The sequence below is a fragment of the Lithobates pipiens genome, unplaced genomic scaffold, assembly GCF_037356315.1.
Source record: "Lithobates pipiens isolate NorthernLeopardFrog02 unplaced genomic scaffold, aLitPip1_a1.2 Scaffold_18, whole genome shotgun sequence".
NCBI classification, from domain to species: domain Eukaryota; kingdom Metazoa; phylum Chordata; class Amphibia; order Anura; family Ranidae; genus Lithobates; species Lithobates pipiens.
In genome coordinates, this window is record NW_027507758.1 from 621,263,505 (window position 1) to 621,281,819 (window position 18,315).

General features: G+C 46.6%; 1 protein-coding gene across 4 annotated transcripts in view; it reads left to right on the top strand.

Moving 5' to 3' along the window:
- The window catches only part of LOC143989470 (uncharacterized), a 313,492-nt gene that overhangs the window by 54,215 nt on the left and 240,962 nt on the right, over positions 1-18,315 (top strand). For 2 of the 4 annotated variants that reach the window (XM_077489605.1, XM_077489607.1), the window contains exon 5: positions 9,876-11,160. The exons of the other annotated variants lie outside the window; for them this stretch is intronic. In XM_077489605.1, coding sequence (XP_077345731.1) covers positions 9,876-10,852 — 977 coding nt within the window. In that variant the 3' untranslated portion in view covers positions 10,853-11,160. Of the gene's footprint in view, positions 1-9,875; positions 11,161-18,315 lie in introns of those variants that run through there. 4 annotated transcript variants of the gene reach the window in all.

The following is an 18,315-nucleotide window of genomic DNA, read 5'->3' on the forward strand; positions in this document are numbered from 1 at the left end:
TAAATTCGCAATACTGGGCGCACATTTTGTGCCCATTGCCACTCCTTTTTGTTGCGAATAAAATGTATTGTTTTACCAAAAATAGTTATGGCTTAGGCAAAAGTCAAGGGCGTTTCTGAGAAAAATCTTTTGATTGTGAGGGAGATCATCCCTTTTTGATGAAAGCCCAATTTAATGCAAGTAAGGCATCGTCATGTTGTATTATGGAATACAAGGACGCTACGTCAGCTGAAAAACCAAAAGGACATGTTGTTTACCTAGCAAGTCCACATTTAATAAGCAATTCAGAAAATTCTTTGTGTCTCTCAAATATGAGCGGTTATTAACCACACTTTTTTGTAAGAATTGGCCTAAATATTGACCCACTCTCGAAGAGACAGAATCTATACTGTTGACAAATGGTCTTGCTGGAGGGTTCGTTGGATCCTTGTGGACCTTAGGTAAGGTATATAGCATCGGAATTCGACTACTAGAGGGTAACAAGTATCTCCTTTCCTTAACAGATAAGACCCCAGAACGAAATCCCATATCCACCAATACTTTTAATTGGTTTCTGTAAGATTGGGTGGGGTCCTTATCCAAAAATGTATACGTTGAATCATCGGACAATGTATCCATAATTTGCCCATGATAAAAATCTTTGGAGAGTACCAACACTCCTCCTCCTTTGTCAGCAGGCCTTATAATAATGTCTGTGCGTTTCTCAAGCATGTCTATACCGTCTTGTATATGTCTCAGATTCGCCTCTTTTTTTAGGCTTCAAATGTTCCAAGTCAATCCTTTAAAAATCTCCACTTGGTTATTAGCATTATTCAGGGGGTTAAACAGGGATTTATTTTTTAAACCACTGCTTACTTCCCCAGGATTCCCAACATCGGCAGTGATATGAGGATTGCATCCTAAAAAATATTTCTTTATATTCAGTTTCCTGATATATTTATGGATATCGATAAAGACATTAAACGTATTTATCGGCCTCTTCATACCACATTTCAAACCTAAATTCAGAATATTATTTATTATTATTTCTTTGTGTGTCAATTTTGTCTGGCTTAAATTAAAAATACCTCCTAGTCCAATTATCTTATCTTCTTTTTTTGGGTCCTATATCCAGCCCTACATCCCCAATGTCTTCTGTTCTTGGATGCGGGTGTTGTATCCGGTATTTCACCTACTGATTGGTCCAGAGTAGGGCAAGGACTGTGTGATATCAGCCTGTAATACCCTGGTCACTTTCCTGAGCTGTGTTCCTGTATTTCTTTATTTATCTTAGATATAATCCTTCTTCTCTGTGCTGCAGACAGCATTTATGTATCTAGACTGGATTTATGAATATTCTGGGGTTCAGCTGGCAGCAAAATCCTGGTTTTCACCATAGGAGTTGCTCAGCTAGGCACCTGGGGCATGTGCTCTGGGTCCTTTGCCCCATGGCTCTAGTAAGATCTCTGACAAAACAATTCTACCAGGATTACATGCTCTATTGTCTGCTGGCTGTGCTGGGTGGAGGGATATGTCTGTATAGTCTCAGACCCAAGTCACTGACTGCAGTCTCAGGAGATGGGAGACAGCGGCGTGGGACCTTTGCAACTTGTCTCAGTTCAGTAAACATTTATTCTACCATGGATTACTGGATATCAATAATACAGACTCTCTCTGCCTGGTACATTCACACAGTTGGTCTGTGAAGAGAAGTAAGTTAGGAGCAAAGGGAGGCTGGTCTTCTGCTGCTGGTCTAATGAAAGGACCTCTGACAAGCAAGACATGCAGAATTATTTGTCTGAAACTTGACAACCAGAGGAATACCTGGGAAGTGAAGCGTTAACTAAACAGGAATAAGAGTTCTTGGATGATTTCTCTCTGGGAGGATTACATTCTTGTAGATGAAGGGAAGCCGGCATAGAAGATCTCCTTTGATCCATTATATGCTTTTATATTTACAGACTGATGGTAAGAGTCAGTGATTTTGGGTGTTGGTGACGGTTCCTCCTACTTTTACATATGAAATGGAATATATGCCTTCACTTCTCTACGTTTGAGTCTGATCACTTTGTTTGAGGATATCCCATTGGAAATCGTGAATTATTAAATCGAACTCTTAAAACATATTTTTTGTTTTTATTTTTATTTTATTAAGAGCGCTATATCATAATTTATATATATATATATATATATATATATATATATATATATATATAATATAAATCATTTAAAGGCGAGTTGGGAATTGTATGAGGCAGGTGGCGAATAGAAAGGATAAGACATACGTGGTAGTGATTACATGCAATGATGATCGACTAAAACAGTTTGCATTCTGTCAACGCTTTTAGTGTAAATACACTTCATCAGGAACAGATGCATCCGTTGGTCTGTAAGAGATGTAGATAAACAGATACTGGTAAGTTCTGATAAGAACCCCAGAACCCCAGCATTAAGGGAAGGGGAATGGAAAGGTCATGATCGGGTTACTTACATGGAACTGGAAAGCAGGAGTATATAATGCTTCAAATAGTAATGCTCCCCCTGATTGCATAGCCTGTTGTGTTCTGTTTGCTGACGAATAAAGGCAGACAGTTCAGTAAACTTAAACTCCACAAGAACCTGATCTTGACAATTGGTGGAGGATGCGGGCAGTTTGAGTGGGTTAGGCCAGACCCATGCCCTGGGTTAAAGCCACACAGGCTAAAAAAAAAATCTGAAAAAACAATGGATGAACTGATTAGCAGTAGCTAATGCACAGGCACACACCTGCCATGGACAGGTTTTGGCACAGCCAGTTGTTGCTCAACAAAAGACAACCACTTACTGGTTGAACACATAGCAGATTTACAGAAGGTAATGATCCAGCAGGCTGAAATGGTGAAAGGTGGCTCCATTGTCAAGGGTGAACTGCAGAGGGCTGTGCAGCGGGTTCTACCAAAAATGACAGCCATAGATAACATTGAAGCTTATTTGGAGCCTTTTAAGTGGGTTGCAACAAGTGAAGGACTGCCTGAGAAAGACTGGGCGAATGTGCTGTTCCCTTTCCTGGCTGCAGATTTCGAAAAGGAGTACTGTGACTTGGCCCCAGAGTCATCATGAGACTATACACTGCTAAAGGCAGAAATTCTAGCCATGCCTGGGACTTAACCTGCCCGTGCACAGCTGTATCATCTAAAGCACCTGTTCTGGGATTGTCTTAAACCTGAGGAAAAGACACCTACCCAGATTGTAGAGCGGGTTGCCCTTGACCGTTTTCTACATATTATTCCTAGGGAGCTCAACCGATGGGTGGCTCAGTCGGATCCCCGGTCTCTCAATAAGATGGCCGCTGCTGTTAAATGAAACGGCTTTGCAGAAAGCTTCTGTGAGGACCTTTCTACAAGAGAGCTGGGCCAGTGTACCCCTCTTTGATCCCCAACAGAGAACTGGTCACAGTGCTAAATGTTGAGCCACAGCAACCTGGGGTGTATATATGCGACTACCCCATTTTGCTGTTTATTATTATTTGCTGTATAGAGTAACCAAAGAAAACAAGGTGATACCCTGACCTTTCAGGCCCAAAGTGTCATGTTGGGATCATGCTCATGTACTTGGGGGTCATCTCGGGGGGGGGCTAAAACTCAAAAAACGGGTTTTGCAGCAGTTTTATTAGCCTTGTGTATTTTGGGAAATTAAGGACGACTATGAGTCCTGCCCAACCTGTCAAAGAACTACCTCCAATGCCGCATTTTTGCAGTCCGCTTGTACGCTTCTGATTATCAAGGTGCCCTTTGATCGGATAGCCATCGACCTAGGGGGGCCCCCTACTCAAGTCAGCCCTTGGGCCCTTTAAGAAATTGCTCATCCAAGGTCATAGCAATGGAGTTGTTTCACATGCTCTTGATAACAGGTCTCCCATCTGAAATCTTGACAGATCATGGTACCTCGTTTATGTTAAAGGTGTTGAAAGAGCTTTGTAAACTGTTTAAAATTAAAAGAGAAGTAAAGTTTTTTTTTCCCCCATTTATACTTACATAGGTGGATGTAGCATCGGTCTGATGCTGCATCTGTCCCCCAGCCCCACTACACTGAGAACTGAGCGATCAAACACTGACAATCACTCGGTTTTCAGAGCTCCCTGAGCAGAGAGCTGCTGACTGTCAGTCATATCTCTCTGCTCTTCGCTCATTGGAGCGCTGAGCCGTGGAGGGCCAGGAAGCGGCCGTCTCAGGCTCTCAGCGGCTCCCTGAAAGCCTGAGATGGGTGTCCTTTCAGACACCTGGCAGAACCAGACTTCCATTGTTGGGATGACGCTGTGCTTGGACTGATTCCTGTGACATCAGCAGAGAGCGAACTTCAGCCCGCTCTCTGCTGAAATCGGGTAGCAGGAGTGCAAAGCAGATTGCACTCCTGTGATCCATAGGAGAAGTACAGTCAAGCGAGCTCCTTTAAACACTTGCAGACTGCAGTATATCATCCACAAACTGATGGGTTAGTAGAGCGATTTAACAAAGCCTTAAAGGGTATGCTTTACCACTTCAATACAGGGCACTTATATATTAATACATTTAAAAGAGAGAACAAAAGTCCTGGGTGGCTTAACTCCAATGTAAAAATGCATATAAAAGCAAAGAAGAAGTCTTTCAAAAAATACAAGGTTGAGGGATCATCATCAGCATTCAGACTTTATAAAGAATGCAACAAGAAATGTAAGGGTACAGTAAGGATGGCTAAGATAGAACATGAAAGACACATAGCAGAGGAGAGCAAAAAAAATCCCAAGAAATTATTTAAGTATGTAAACAGTAAAAAAATGGAGGAAAGTCCATACTGGCCCCATAAATAATGAGGAAGGACATCTGGTTACAAAGGATGGGGAGATGGCGAAGGTATTGAATTTATTCTCCTCAGTCTTCACAAGGGAATCGGGGGGGCTTCAGTAACCAAAACTGCAATGTTTATCCTCATGACACATCAAAGGAAGAACCTCCCATGGTTAACAGAAGACAGAATTAAAATGAGACTTGGGAAACTTAATATTAATAAATCACCGGGACCAGGTGGCTTGCATCCGAGGGTACTTGGGGAACTCAGTCAAGTAATTGCCAGACCATTGTTCCTAATTTTTACTGAGAGTCTACTGACTGGAATGGTACCAGCTGATTGTAGAAAAGCCAATGTAGCACCAATATTTAAAAAGGGCTCAAAATACATCTCTGTGAATTACAGACCAGTTAGCCTAACATCAATAGTATGCAAGCTCTTGGAGGGGATGATAAGTGACTATATACAAGATTTTATTAATGAGAACGGTATCATTAGCAGTAATCAGCATGGATTCATGAAGAATCATTCTTGCCAAACCAATCTATTAACCTTCTATGAGCAGGCGAGTTGCCAGCTAGATAAAGGAAGGCCCCTAGATGTGGTGTATCTGGATTTTGCAAAAGAATTTGGCACAGTTCCCCATAAATGTTTACTGTACGAAATAAGGTCCATTGGCATGGACCATAGGGTGAGTACATGGATTGAAAACTGGCTACAAGGGCAAGTTCAGAGGGTGGAGGGTAAATGGGGAGTACTCTGAATGGTCAGGAGTGGGTAGTGGGGTCCACCAGGGTTCTGTGCTGGGATCAATCCTGTTTAATTTGTTCATAAATGACCTGGAGGATGGAGTAAACAGTTCAATCTCTGTATTTGCGGACGATACTAAGCGAAGCAGGGCAATAACTTCTCCGTGGGATGTGGAAACCTTGCAAAAAGATCTGAACAAATGAATAGGGTGGGCAACTATATGGCAAATGAGGGTTAATATAGAAAAATGTAAAATAATGCATTTGGGTGGCAAAAATATGAATGCAATCTATACACTGGGGGGAGAACCTCTGGGGGAACCTAGGATGGAAAAGGAGCTGGGGGTCCTAGTAGATGAAAGGCTCAGCAATGGCATGCAATGCCAAGCTGCTGCTAACAAAGCAAACAGAATATTAGCATGCATTTAAAAAAGGGGATCAACTCCAGAGATAAAATTATAATTCTCCCGCTCTACAAGACTCTGGTCTGGCCGCACCTGGAGTATGCTGTCCAGTTCTGGGCACCAGCCCTCAGGAAGGATGTAGTGGAAATGGAGCGAGTACAAAGAAGGGCAACAAAGCTAATAAATGGTCTGGAGGATATTAGTTATGAGGAAAAGTTGTGAGCACTGAACTTATTCTCTCTGGAGAAGAGACGCTTGAGAGGGGATATGATTTCAATATACAAATACCGTACTGGTGACCCCACAATGGGGATAAGTCTTTTTCGCATAAGGGAGTCCTAGACCAGTGCCCAGACCAATTTTGAGCTTTCAGCGCTGTCACATTTTGAATGACAATTGTGCGGTCATACAACACTGTGCCCAAACAAATTTTTTATCATTTTGTTCCCACAAATAGAGCTTTCTTTTGGTGGTATTTGCTCACCTCTGGGATTTTTATTTTCTGCTAAACAAATTTAAAAAAAAGACTGAAAATGTAAAAAAAAAATTTTTTTTGTTTCTGTTACAAAATTTTGTAAATAAGTACGTTTTCTCCTTCACTGACGGGCACTTATGAGACGGCACTGATGGGCACCGATGAATTGGCACCAATGAGGTGGCACTGATGGGGCACTAATATGCGGCACTGATATGCAGCACTGATGGGTTCACATAGGCAGCACTGATGGTATGGATGGATGCCAGTCAGTGCCAAACAATAATGCCTGCCAATCAGTGATGCCCATTGTGGGCACTGATTGGCATCCACTGTGGGCACTGATTGGCATCCCTGATGGTCTAAAGTGGCATACCTGGTGGTGACATCCCTGGTGGTCCTAGTGGCATCTCTGGTGGTCCAGTGTGGGCACCCTGGGGGGGGGGCTGCACTGATTATCAGCACAGACCCCTGTGTCAGAGGAGCAGCCGATCGGCTCTCCTCTTCTCACGTCTGACAGATGCAAGCAAGGAAAAGCTGATCACCAGCTCTTCCTGTTTACTTTGTGATCAGCCATGATTGGACACAGCTGATCACGTGGTAAAGAGTCTCTGTCAGAGATCGCTGCGATGAGCGCCCCCGGGCGGCTTGATATCCTGGCGACGTCATATGACGTCCAGTCAGGATATTGAAATCATTTTGCCATCGTCATTTTGCTATATGGCGGGAGGTAAGTGGTTTAAAAAGGTGGTAAAAGAGGTTTGTTGTGACTGGGACTGTTTGCTGCCTCCCTTATTGTTTGCAATATGGGAGGTACCCCAGGCCTCCATGGGGTCCTCACACTTTGAGTTGATTTATGTGAGCCCACCCCCATGGATTGCTGAACGTAGCGAAAGGGACGTGTGAACAAGAGGCTCAGAATGTAGTGGAACAAATTGCACAAATGCAGGATCGAATGACCAAAGTTATGCCCATAGTTAAAGAACATTTGCAGGCTGCGTAGAAGGCCCAGAGTTGAGAGTTGGGTGCAGAGGCGTATCTAGTGAAAATGGCGCCCATGGCAAGAACTAAAACTGCGCCCCTGTCAAAACATTTGAAACCCATCTATCAGATAACCTTACCAAAAAAAAAAACAGTTAACAAAATTACAATTCATGTTACCCCATAAATGTGGTAACATCAGCCCCCATGAATGCGGTGACATCAGCCCCTGTGAATGCGGTGACATCAGTCCCCGTGAATGCGGTGACATCCATCAGTCCCCGTGAATGCGGTGACATCAGCCCCCATGAATGCGGTAACATCAGCCCCCGTGAATGCGGTAACATCAGCCCCCATGAATGCGGTAACATCAGCCCCCGTGAATGCGGTAACATCAGCCCCCTTGAATGCGGTAACATCAGCCCCCTTGAATGCGGTAACATCAGCCCCCGTGAATGCGGTAACATCAGCCCCCGTGAATGCGGTAACATCAGCCCCCGTGAATGCGGTAACATCAGCCCCCGTGAATGCGGTAACATCAGCCCCCGTGAATGCGGTAACATCAGCCCCCATGAATGCGGTAACATCAGCCCCCATGAATGCGGTAACATCAGCCCCCATGAATGCGGTAACATCAGCCCCCATGAATACGGTAACATCAGCCCCTATAAATGCGGTAACATCAGCCATGTTTTCCTTCCCTCCAGGTCACAGCACCGGCGTCAGCACGTCACACAGACCTGGGAGACCTCCAGCGAAGCTAAAGCCGATACGCAGAGGAGGGTAGGCGGAGCATTAGGCTCCGCCTCTGGCAGTCACTCTAGGGGAACGTAGGCGACCCGGGTGGTCACTCTGGCCAGAACCAAGTGACCGGCCGTTATGGGGGACACCCGGGCGCCTGTTACAATTGTACCGTGCCGGCGCCGCGCTCCAGCAAGCCAGTCGCGGCGCCGGGAATTGCGGGAGGCGGCAGTGAGAGGACCATGGGGGTCGGTCAGATAGACTAGATGGACTACATTTTTTTGTGCTTTTTTGCCGCCCCCACCATGGCGCCCATGGCACTTGCCATGGCTGCCATACCCTAGGTACGCCACTGGTTGGGTGTCAAGGTTAGAGAGTTTAACCTTGGGGATTGGGTACTTGTTTTAGTGCCTACAGGGGAGAGTACATTTCTCACAAAATGGCAGGGGACTCCTTGAGAAAGTTGAAAAGGTGGGAAAGGTCTACCAGCCCACAAAGAGAAAACCCTACAAGACCTATCGTGTTAATCTGATCAGACTTTGTCCGATCATGTGTAGAGAATTACAATCGGACAAAGTGCCACGCATGCTCAGATCAAATTCCTAGACCAAAGCTATTGGCTACTAGCCTGAACGTAGTCCCGTCATAACGAAATAACGTCATCACGTTACGTACGATCGGATTTTCCGACAACTTTGTCCGACCGTGTGTATGCAACACCAGTTTCCGACAAAATCCATCAGACAAAATCCAACGAATTTTGTTGTCGGAATGTCCGACCGTGTGTACAATGGCTAATGGCAGTACGTCAGAATGCCATTTGGGTTGCATGGGGCCCCAGCCACTTTTCAGAGAAACGTGGACCAAGTCATTAAACCCCATAATGAGTTTTCAGGAACTTACCTTGACAACATTGTCATATTTTAGTCATGACTGGGAAGGTCATTTTACAAAATGTCCACTTGCGCTCCGAAAGGCAGAGTTCACAGTGAATCCAGAAAAAAAAAAGCAAGATTGGATTGGAAGAGACCCACTATTAGGCTGAGGCATGATCAAACCATAACTGAGCAAGGCGGAGGCCATCCAGATCCTAACAATCCTCAAAAGTGATAATGAGGGAAGAATCGATAGCTTAAAGATAGTGGACTTCAGGATCAGTCCAGTCTTCATCTTGGTTGTTCTCCCCCCCATCCTCACTCTCTGACCTCTGGTGGGGCTCAGCTAGAGTTGCCACCTCATCCCTTTAAACCCAAACACCTTTGAATTACACAGGTTCTGAGGCTAATTAAATGCAGGTAAGGCACTAATTGAGTTTAATTACCACCTTACCAGCCACAGAACCTGTGTAATTAATATGTGTTTGGGTTTAAAGGGATGAGGTGGCAACCATAGGCTCAGCTCCACTGTTATTCATGACTAAATCATGGACTAAATAAGGAAGTGCAGGACTTCTTGTGTTGGGAAGATGGCAATGAGTGATAGAGGGGGAGGGGACACTCGTCCTATAATCCCCTCATCACTGTCACTCCTATAAAAGACAGTTCTCGTTGTTTCCTCACTCTCTGACTAAGGTCCATGAATAAAGAAATGATCTGGTAGGAGATCAGAGGACCCATTTACTAGTTACCTTGAGGGGGGAATTGTAAGATCCTCAGAGACAAAGCTGCCTGATGTGGGCGGAGTCCTGGTTTAGGGGAACCAATCAGCTCATGTCTAGTAATAATCTTTGTATTTCTATTTTAGTAGATGGACGGGAGATGAGGAAAACCTCAGAGGATTGTCTCACTTTGTCTCCAGACTGTAAAGTAGAAGATGAGGACATCACACAGTATAGTCCAGGAGAAAACCCGACTACCTCAAATGTCCATCCGGCACCACACAGTGTAGATGGACCATCGTATTCCTCTTATCCTGAGGGACATGGAAAGACTCACACAGGGCAGAAGTCATGTTTCTGTGATGAGTGTGGGAAATGTTTTTCACAAAAGTCCGAACTTGACAAACATCAGAGATCTCACACAGGGGAGAAACCGTATTCCTGTCCTGAGTGTGGGAAATGTTTTTCACGGAAGTTCCATCTTTACACACATCAAAGATCTCACACGGGGTATAAGCCATATTCCTGTCCTGAGTGTGGGAAATGTTTTACACAGAAGTGCGAACTTCACACACATCAGAGATCTCACACGGGGGAGAAGCCGTATTCCTGTCCTGAGTGCGGGAAATGTTTTTCACAGAAGTGCCATCTTTACACACATCAAAGATCTCACACGGGGGAGAAGCCGCATTCCTGTCCTGAGTGCGGGAAATGTTTTTCACAGAAGTCCAGTCTTTCCAGACATCAGAGATCTCACACAGGAGAGAAGCCGTATTCCTGTCCTGAGTGTGGGAAGTGTTTTTCACAGACGTACCATCTTTACACACATCAAAGATCTCACACGGGGGAGAAGCCATATTCCTGTTCCGAGTGCGGGAAATGTTTTTCACAGAAGTCCAATCTTTCCACACATCAGGAATCTCACATGGGGCAGAAGCTGTATTCCTGTCCTGAGTGCGGGAAATGTTTTTCACAGAAGTCCAGTCTTTACACACATCAGAGATCTCACGCAGACGAGAAGCCGTATTCCTGTCCTGAGTGCGGGAAATGTTTTTCAAACAAGTCCAATCTTTCCAGACACCAGAGAGCTCACACGGGGGGAGAAGCCACTTTCCTGTCCTGAGTGAGGGAATTGTTCCTCACTGAAGTCCTGTCTTCCTGTACATCAGGGATCCCACACAACCCTCGAGGTGTATTAGTGCCTTGAGTGCGGGAAATGTCTTCTATATGAATGTTGCTGGACATCACAGCTCTCATGTGGGGAAGAAGCACACCCTGATATACACCTCAGATATACTCCATGGCTGATCTTCATCATGTAAGAAACAGTTCATAACGAGATCAGAGATCACCAAAGACATGGATGAAGTGTTGTACCGTGTTGGCCATTGATGGCAGGAGAACAAAAAAAAATGGAGTCATCACCTTTCATTGGCTGAGTACATTGTGTAATGTAAGCTTTCACAAACACACAAAGCTCTATTTATTAAAATAATTCGTTGAACAAATGTGACCTGCATTTGCACTGCCATGATGTATATTGGTCATATTTTATTTAATATAGTTCACTACTGTATATCATACAGTGAATTCCTATGGTCATTGGCTCCATCTAGTGGCAATAATGGCATACTGCAGTATTGATACCATATTAACACCCCTTGATTGAGCTGACAATCGTAAGAAAATTGCCGCATTAAAGTGGTTGTAAGCCCACTTTTTGGACTCCTACCTATAGGTAAGCCTAGAATAAGGCTTACCTATAGGTAGTGGAAATATCTCCTAAACGTGCGCATAGCAAAAAATAAAAAATATTGATTATTTTTCAAAATTGTCACTCTTTTTTTGTTAATAGGAAAAGAAGGAGGTTTTTACAAAAATCAACGTAGTGGCCACATCCCTAGATTGTGTAGAACATAATTATTTACCCCCTATGTTTGGGACTTTGAAGGCCACAGACACTGATATGTGTAGAAAAAGAATTTTATTACATAAAAAGAATGGTACAAGATCACAACAAATGATCAAACATTAAAAGATGTCTAGCATCTAATACTGTATGCATGTGACCAACATAACAGACAACATAAAACAAGCTGTGACAGTACATATGAAAATAACACTAGTACTCTCCAGTGGATGATAATCCCTGGTAACCGACACGTTTCCAGTTTAATATCTTCGTCAGGGGTAGAGAGTAGGAATAAGTACGGTCAAAAATAGTTTAACTCTAAAACGATAATAAAAGGAAATATCAGAAAGAACAGCAAATAAAACATGAGATATGTACAATAATCAACGAATTTATCTATATCAACAAGTTGATCCAAATGGCGCAAAAAAATAAAAACCGCAGAGGTGATCAAATACCACCAAAAGAAAGCTCTGTTTGTAGGGGGGGGGGGGGGGGGAAGAACATAAATTTTGTTTGGGTACAGCCTCGCACGACTGCGCAATTGTCGGTTAACGCGACACAGTGCAGTATCACAAAAAAACGGCCTGGGCATTAAGGGGGCAAATCCTTCCGGTCCTTAAGTGGTTAAACAAAGAATGTCTGACGTGTGGAACATCCAGGGGACAGCTGTGGGACACAGAGCAGGCTCTGAACCATTCACTTTTAGCAGTTCATTTCTCCTTACCCAGGTCACGTGAGTCACCAGGTGTTGGTTGGCAGACTAAGGTGCTTAGCAGGATTGTTGCATAGGGGCTTGGCGAGCCCTATTAAGGGGTCTCTGCTTTCTGCCTCTGCTGGGTCTTCTCCGCTATCTTCTCGCTCTTTTGCTGGGTCTTCTCCGCTGTCTTCTCGCTCTTTTGCTGGGTCTTCTCCGCTGTCTTCTCGCTCTTTTGCTGGGTCTTCTCCGCTGTCTTCTCTCTCTTTTGCTGGGTCTTCTCCGCTGTCTCCTCCCTCCGTTCTTCTGATGTTGACTCAACACTCTCTCCTGCTCTAATTCTGGGTGCATGGTGTGCCACTACTTATATTGGCATGGGGCGGCATCACCGGAGGCCCGCCCCTTATGACGTCACCGCCACATCATGCCCCGGGTGGTGACGTCATAAGGGGTGGGACCTCCGGGTGACCCCGCCCCATTCCAATATAAGTAGTGGCGCACCCAGCATTAGAGCGGGAGAGAGCGTCTAGTCAACATCGGAAGAAGAACAGAGGGAGAAGACAGCAGAGAAGACCGGGTAAAAGAGTCAGAACACAGCGGAGAAGACCCAGCAGAGGCAGAAGACAGCGGCCAGAGGGAGAAGAACCGGAGAGGGTTAGAAGACCTCGGCGGAGAGGGAAGAAGAACAGCAGAGGCAGAAGATGTCAGTGGAGGCGGCAGAAGAGCCGGACAGGGGAGAAGAGATTGGAAGAGATGACGGAGCTTCCTTAATAAATTACTTTAAAAACCTGTGTAATGTGTTTTAGTTTTGACATTTATTTTAGGGCTTACAGATTCTGATAAGCCCCCTGCCTGCAGACCCCGTCAACCAACAGCCAGTGTTGTCGGGAAGAGGCCTTTGTCCTCATCAACATGGGGACAAGGTGCTTTGGGGTGGGGGGCACAGGGCCACCCCTGCCCCAAAGCACGCACCCCCCCATGTTACGGGCATGTGGCCTGGTACAGTTCAGGAGGGGGGGCACTCGCTCGTCCCCACCCCCTTTCCTGACCTGCTGGGCTTTGTGCTCGGATAAGGGCCTGGTATGCTCTTGGAAGGGAACCCATGGCTTTTTTTTTACATTGTGCGTGTAGTCCCCTCTAAAGATTAATATTAGACACGGTACCTGGTATTGTCAGGGATCAAAGTCAGATCCCTGTTCATTGAAGTCGGACGCATGTCGGACTTCAAGTCGCAGGGCGAAGTCGGATCCGAAGTAGAACGCCTGTCGTGTCATACCAGTGTGAACCCGGCCACATCCCCAAAAAGACTTGCAGCTGTAATCGCAGCGAAAGGCGGTTCGACAAAGTATTGATTCATAGGGGCCAAATACAAATGCCCCCCACACTTTTTATATATTTATTTGTAAAACATTTTGAAAACCATTTATAATTTTCCTTCGACTTCACAATTATGTACCACTTTGTGTTGGTCTATCACATAAAATCCCAATAAAATACATTGACGTTTTTGGTTGTAACATGGCAAAGTGTGGAAAACTTCAAGGGGCCTGAATTCTTTTTTTAAGGTACTGTACATGGAGCCTCAAACATTGAAGCGGGGGGGGGGGGGGGGGTTAGGTAATTTGGAGTAACTTTCTTAATTTTACAGTACGGGATACAAGCAACATATTCATACACCATGGGTTATAGATATGTGTTGTTGGGGACTAGGGCAAGCAGAGGGCTTATCAGAATCTGTAAGCCCTTGTTAAGAAGGGGGCCCCTAGATCCTGCCCCCCCATGTGAATGAGTATGGGGTACATAGTACAGAGACAGTTTTTTCAATCCCTTTATTTAAAAATAAATAAAAATAAAAACATCTCCGATGTAGATCCATCGTCAATCAAGATGCTGCTGCACTGCCGACCCAAAGAAGAAAATTACATTTGCTCAGCTGTCAATCAAGCCAAACTGCCGTGTCCCCCACAGCAAGCAGTTTGCTATGGGGTCACCCGAAACAGCTCCGTGTGTCCATTTAGACAGTTTGGCCCTGTCCCCTCTCTCTCCTGATTGGATAACTGACTTTGACAGCAGCGGGAGCTGCTGAGTAGGGATGAGCTTCGTGTTCGAGTCGAACATACGTTCGACTCGAACATCGGCTGTTCGCCCGTTCGGCGAATTCCGAACGTTATGGGCCGTTCGCACCAAATTCGTGTGGCGCTCACGGCCCACAATGCACTGCACCATCGCAGTGCATTGCTGGCTCATGATTGGCCAAGCATGCACTGTGACCCCGCATGCTTGGCCAATCACAGCGCCGGCAGCGAGGAGAGCCATGATTGGCCACAGGCAGGATGCCTGTGGCCAATCATAGCTCAGGCTGTGTAGTACACGCCCCACACTATATAAGGCCGCCAGCGCGGCGGCCTTGTGTAGTGTGTTGGCGTCTGTAGGAGTTAGTGGGTGTTCTGTGTACCTTCAACACAGTATACACCATTCGTTATCGGCCGATTTTGTGTTCTTGCTCTTTTGTAGTGGTTGTTGTCTGCGTGCTCTGACCGCAGTATACACCGCTATATCCACCTATATAGCTAGCTATATTTCTCTTTTTTAATAGAGTTTGCAGTCAGTTGTAGGAGATTGTGCGTGCTGTCTGCGTGCCCTGACCGCAGTATACACCGATATATCCACCTATATAGCTAGCTATCTTGCTCTTTTTAAATAGAGCTTGCAGTCAGTTGTAGGAGATTGTGCGTGCTGTCTGCGTGCCCTGACCGCAGTATACACCGCTATATCCACCTATATAGCTAGCTATCTTGCTCTTTTTAAATAGAGCTTGCAGTCAGTTGTAGGAGATTGTGTGTGCTGTCTGTGTGCCCTGACCACAGTATAAACCGTTATATCCACCTACATAGCTCTTCTCTAATTGAGCCATCTGCAGGAGTTAGTGGATGTTGTGTGTGCCTCCAGCACAATATACACTACCCAATTGCTGGTTTTCCCATCTCCCTTCAGGCCATTACCATGTCTGGAAGGCCAGCAAGGAGAGGCAGACAGGCGCGAGTCGATAAAAGAGGGCAAGCAGGCTCTGTGTCTAGAGACAACAGTGCTGGTCGTGGACGAGGTGCATCGTCATCATCAGCACGTGGCCATGGTACAAGCTTGTCCTTCTTTTCGGCAGCTGGACATGTTGAGCCGCAACATGCCAACGACTTGGTAGAGTGGATGACCAAGCCCTCTTCATCCTCCACATCCTCTCACCCAGGCTCAGGGTACTAGCAAAGCAGCTGCCAACGCATCGTCTTCCCTCCTCTCAATATCATCATCAGTGACTCCTTCCCTAGACCCACCACGTCCTCCTGAGGAGTCTCCTGAACTCTTTGAGCACAGTGTTGGGTACATACTCCAGGAGGATGCCCAGTGTTTTGTAGGCTCTGATGATGATACTCAGCTAGAGGAAGGCAGTAGCGTGAATGCAGAGAGAGGGGATGCTCAAGAAGGACAGCAATCTGGCAGTCATGTTCCACAAGCTGCAGCATACTGCCAGGTTTGCTCCAGCGATGAAGAGGGAGGGGATGATGAGGGCACTGACTCCACGTGGGTACCTGGTAGGAGGGAGGAGGCACATGTCCAACGAGGCAGGATGCCCTCCGCTGGCCAGCTTAGGGGCAGCACACCGACTGAATCACACCGCAGTGCTCCGCCTGTGCAGGGTGCTGCCTCTGCATGTTATTCTAAAAGTTCTTTGGTGTGGGCCTTTTTTGAGACGAGTGCATCAGATCGCACCGCTGCTATTTGCAACATATGTCTCAAGCGTATCTCGCGTGGCTAAAACATCAGCCGCTTGGACACCACATGCTTGACCAGACATATGTTGACCTGCCATGCAGCTCGTTGGCAAGCGTACCTCAAAGACCCACACCAAAGAACAAAGCGGACCTCTCCTTGCTCCTCATCAGCTGGCATCTCCAACCCCACTAGACCTTCAGTCCTCTCTGAAACCTGCTCTGAGAGGAATGAAGGTGTAGAATTAGGTGTGTCACAGCCAAGTGCTTCTGGGCACTCTGCTAGCAGTACACCCACGTCCGATTATAGCAGGCAAATGTCCCTGCCCCAGCTGCTGGACCGGCGAAAGAAGTTCACTCCCAGCCATCCACATGCCCAGCGGTTGAATGCTAGCTTGGCTAAATTGCTAGCACTTCAACTGCTGCCTTTTCAGTTGGTAGACTCTGCCCCCTTCCGTGAGTTTGTACAATGTGTGGTTCCTCAGTGGCAGGTCCCCAAACGCCACTTTTTCTCATGGAAGGCGATTCCGGCTCTCTACCGGCACGTGGAAGGCAATGTCCTTGCCTCGTTGGACAGGGCGGTCAGCGGTAAGGTGCATATTACCGCTGACTCATGGTCCAGCAGGCATGGACAGGGACGTTACCTGTCTTTCACGGTCCATTGGGTCACTCTTCTGGCAGCTGGGAAGGATGCAGGACAAGGTGCAGTAGTGTTGGAGGTTGTTCCGCCACCACGCCTCCAAAATGCTACTATTGGTTGTGACACACCTCTCTCCTCCACCCCCTCCTCTTCTTCTTCCTCCTTGGCCTCTTCCAGTGCTCTGTCCTCAGAACCAGCGGTAGTCCGTAGGCGTTCAAGGGGCTACGCAAGTACGCAGGCAAAACTATGCCATGCCGTGCTTGCGCTGGTTTGTTTGGGGGACAGGAGCCACACTGGGGCGGATGTTTTGTCAGCTCTGCAGGGGCAGGCCGAGAGGTGGTTGACGCCACGCCAGCTTAAGCCAGGAATGGTGGTTTGCGACAATGGCACCAACCTCCTCTCCGCCCTCCGACAGGGACAACTGACCCATGTGCCCTGTGTGGCTCACGTCCTTAACCTGGTGGTGCAACGGTTCTTGGGTAGGTACCCGGGCTTACAGGATGTCCCGAAGCAGGCCAGGAAAGTCTGTGTGCATTTCTGCTGATCATTTAATGCCTGTGCTCGACTGGCTGAGCTCCAAAAGGAGTTGAACCTGCCCAAGAACCGACTTATATGTGACATACCCACCAGGTGGAACTCAACGTTGGCCATGCTGCAGCGGCTGCACATGCAGCAGAGGGCCATCAATGAGTACCTGTGCGACTACGGCACCAGGACAGGGTCAGGGGAGCTCGGTTTTTTCTCACCATGCCAGTGGGGCATGATCAGGGATGCATGCACTGTCCTGTCACCGTTTGAGGAGGCCACAAGGATGGTGAGCAGTGACAGTGCATGCATCAGTGACACTGTACCTCTTGTCCACCTCTGCAAAGCCTGCGGAAGGATCCTCGGATTTCTTTGGATCAAGGAGAGGAACCATTACTGGCTGGCCACTCTCCTTGATCCATGGTACAAGGGTAAGGTTGCCGACCTTATCTTGCCATCGCAGAGGGAGTAGAGGATGAGACATCTCCGGGAGGCCTTGCAGAAAGGTCTGTGCAACGCGTTCCCAGAGACTGGGAGGTTACAAACTCCTGGTCCTGGACAACGTGTTGCTGAGGCATCCGTCAGAAGGAGCGGTGGAGAAGGTGGCCGTCTGACTGATGCTTTCAGACAATTTTTTAGTCCGCAGCCCCAAGGTATGATCGGTTCCAGCAACCATCGCCAGTGTCTGATTTACATGGTGCAGGAATACCTAGGGGCAAGGTCAGACTTGGACACCTTTCCCACTGAAAATCCTCTGGCTTACTGGGTCTTGAGGATGGATCACTGGCCAGAGCTTGCACAGTATTCAATTGAGCTACTGGCCTGTCCTGCATCCAGCGTTCTTTCGGAACGCACCTTCAGTGCTGCTGGTGGCTTTGTTACCGATCACAGGGTGCGCCTGTCCACCGACTCAGTTGATCGACTGACCTTCATCAAGATGAATCAGTCTTGGATCACCCACAGCTACCAAGCACCTGAAGCTGATGTAACCGAATAATTGTTTTTGAAATATCACATCCCTTCAAGACTGCCTATGCTGATGCTGAGT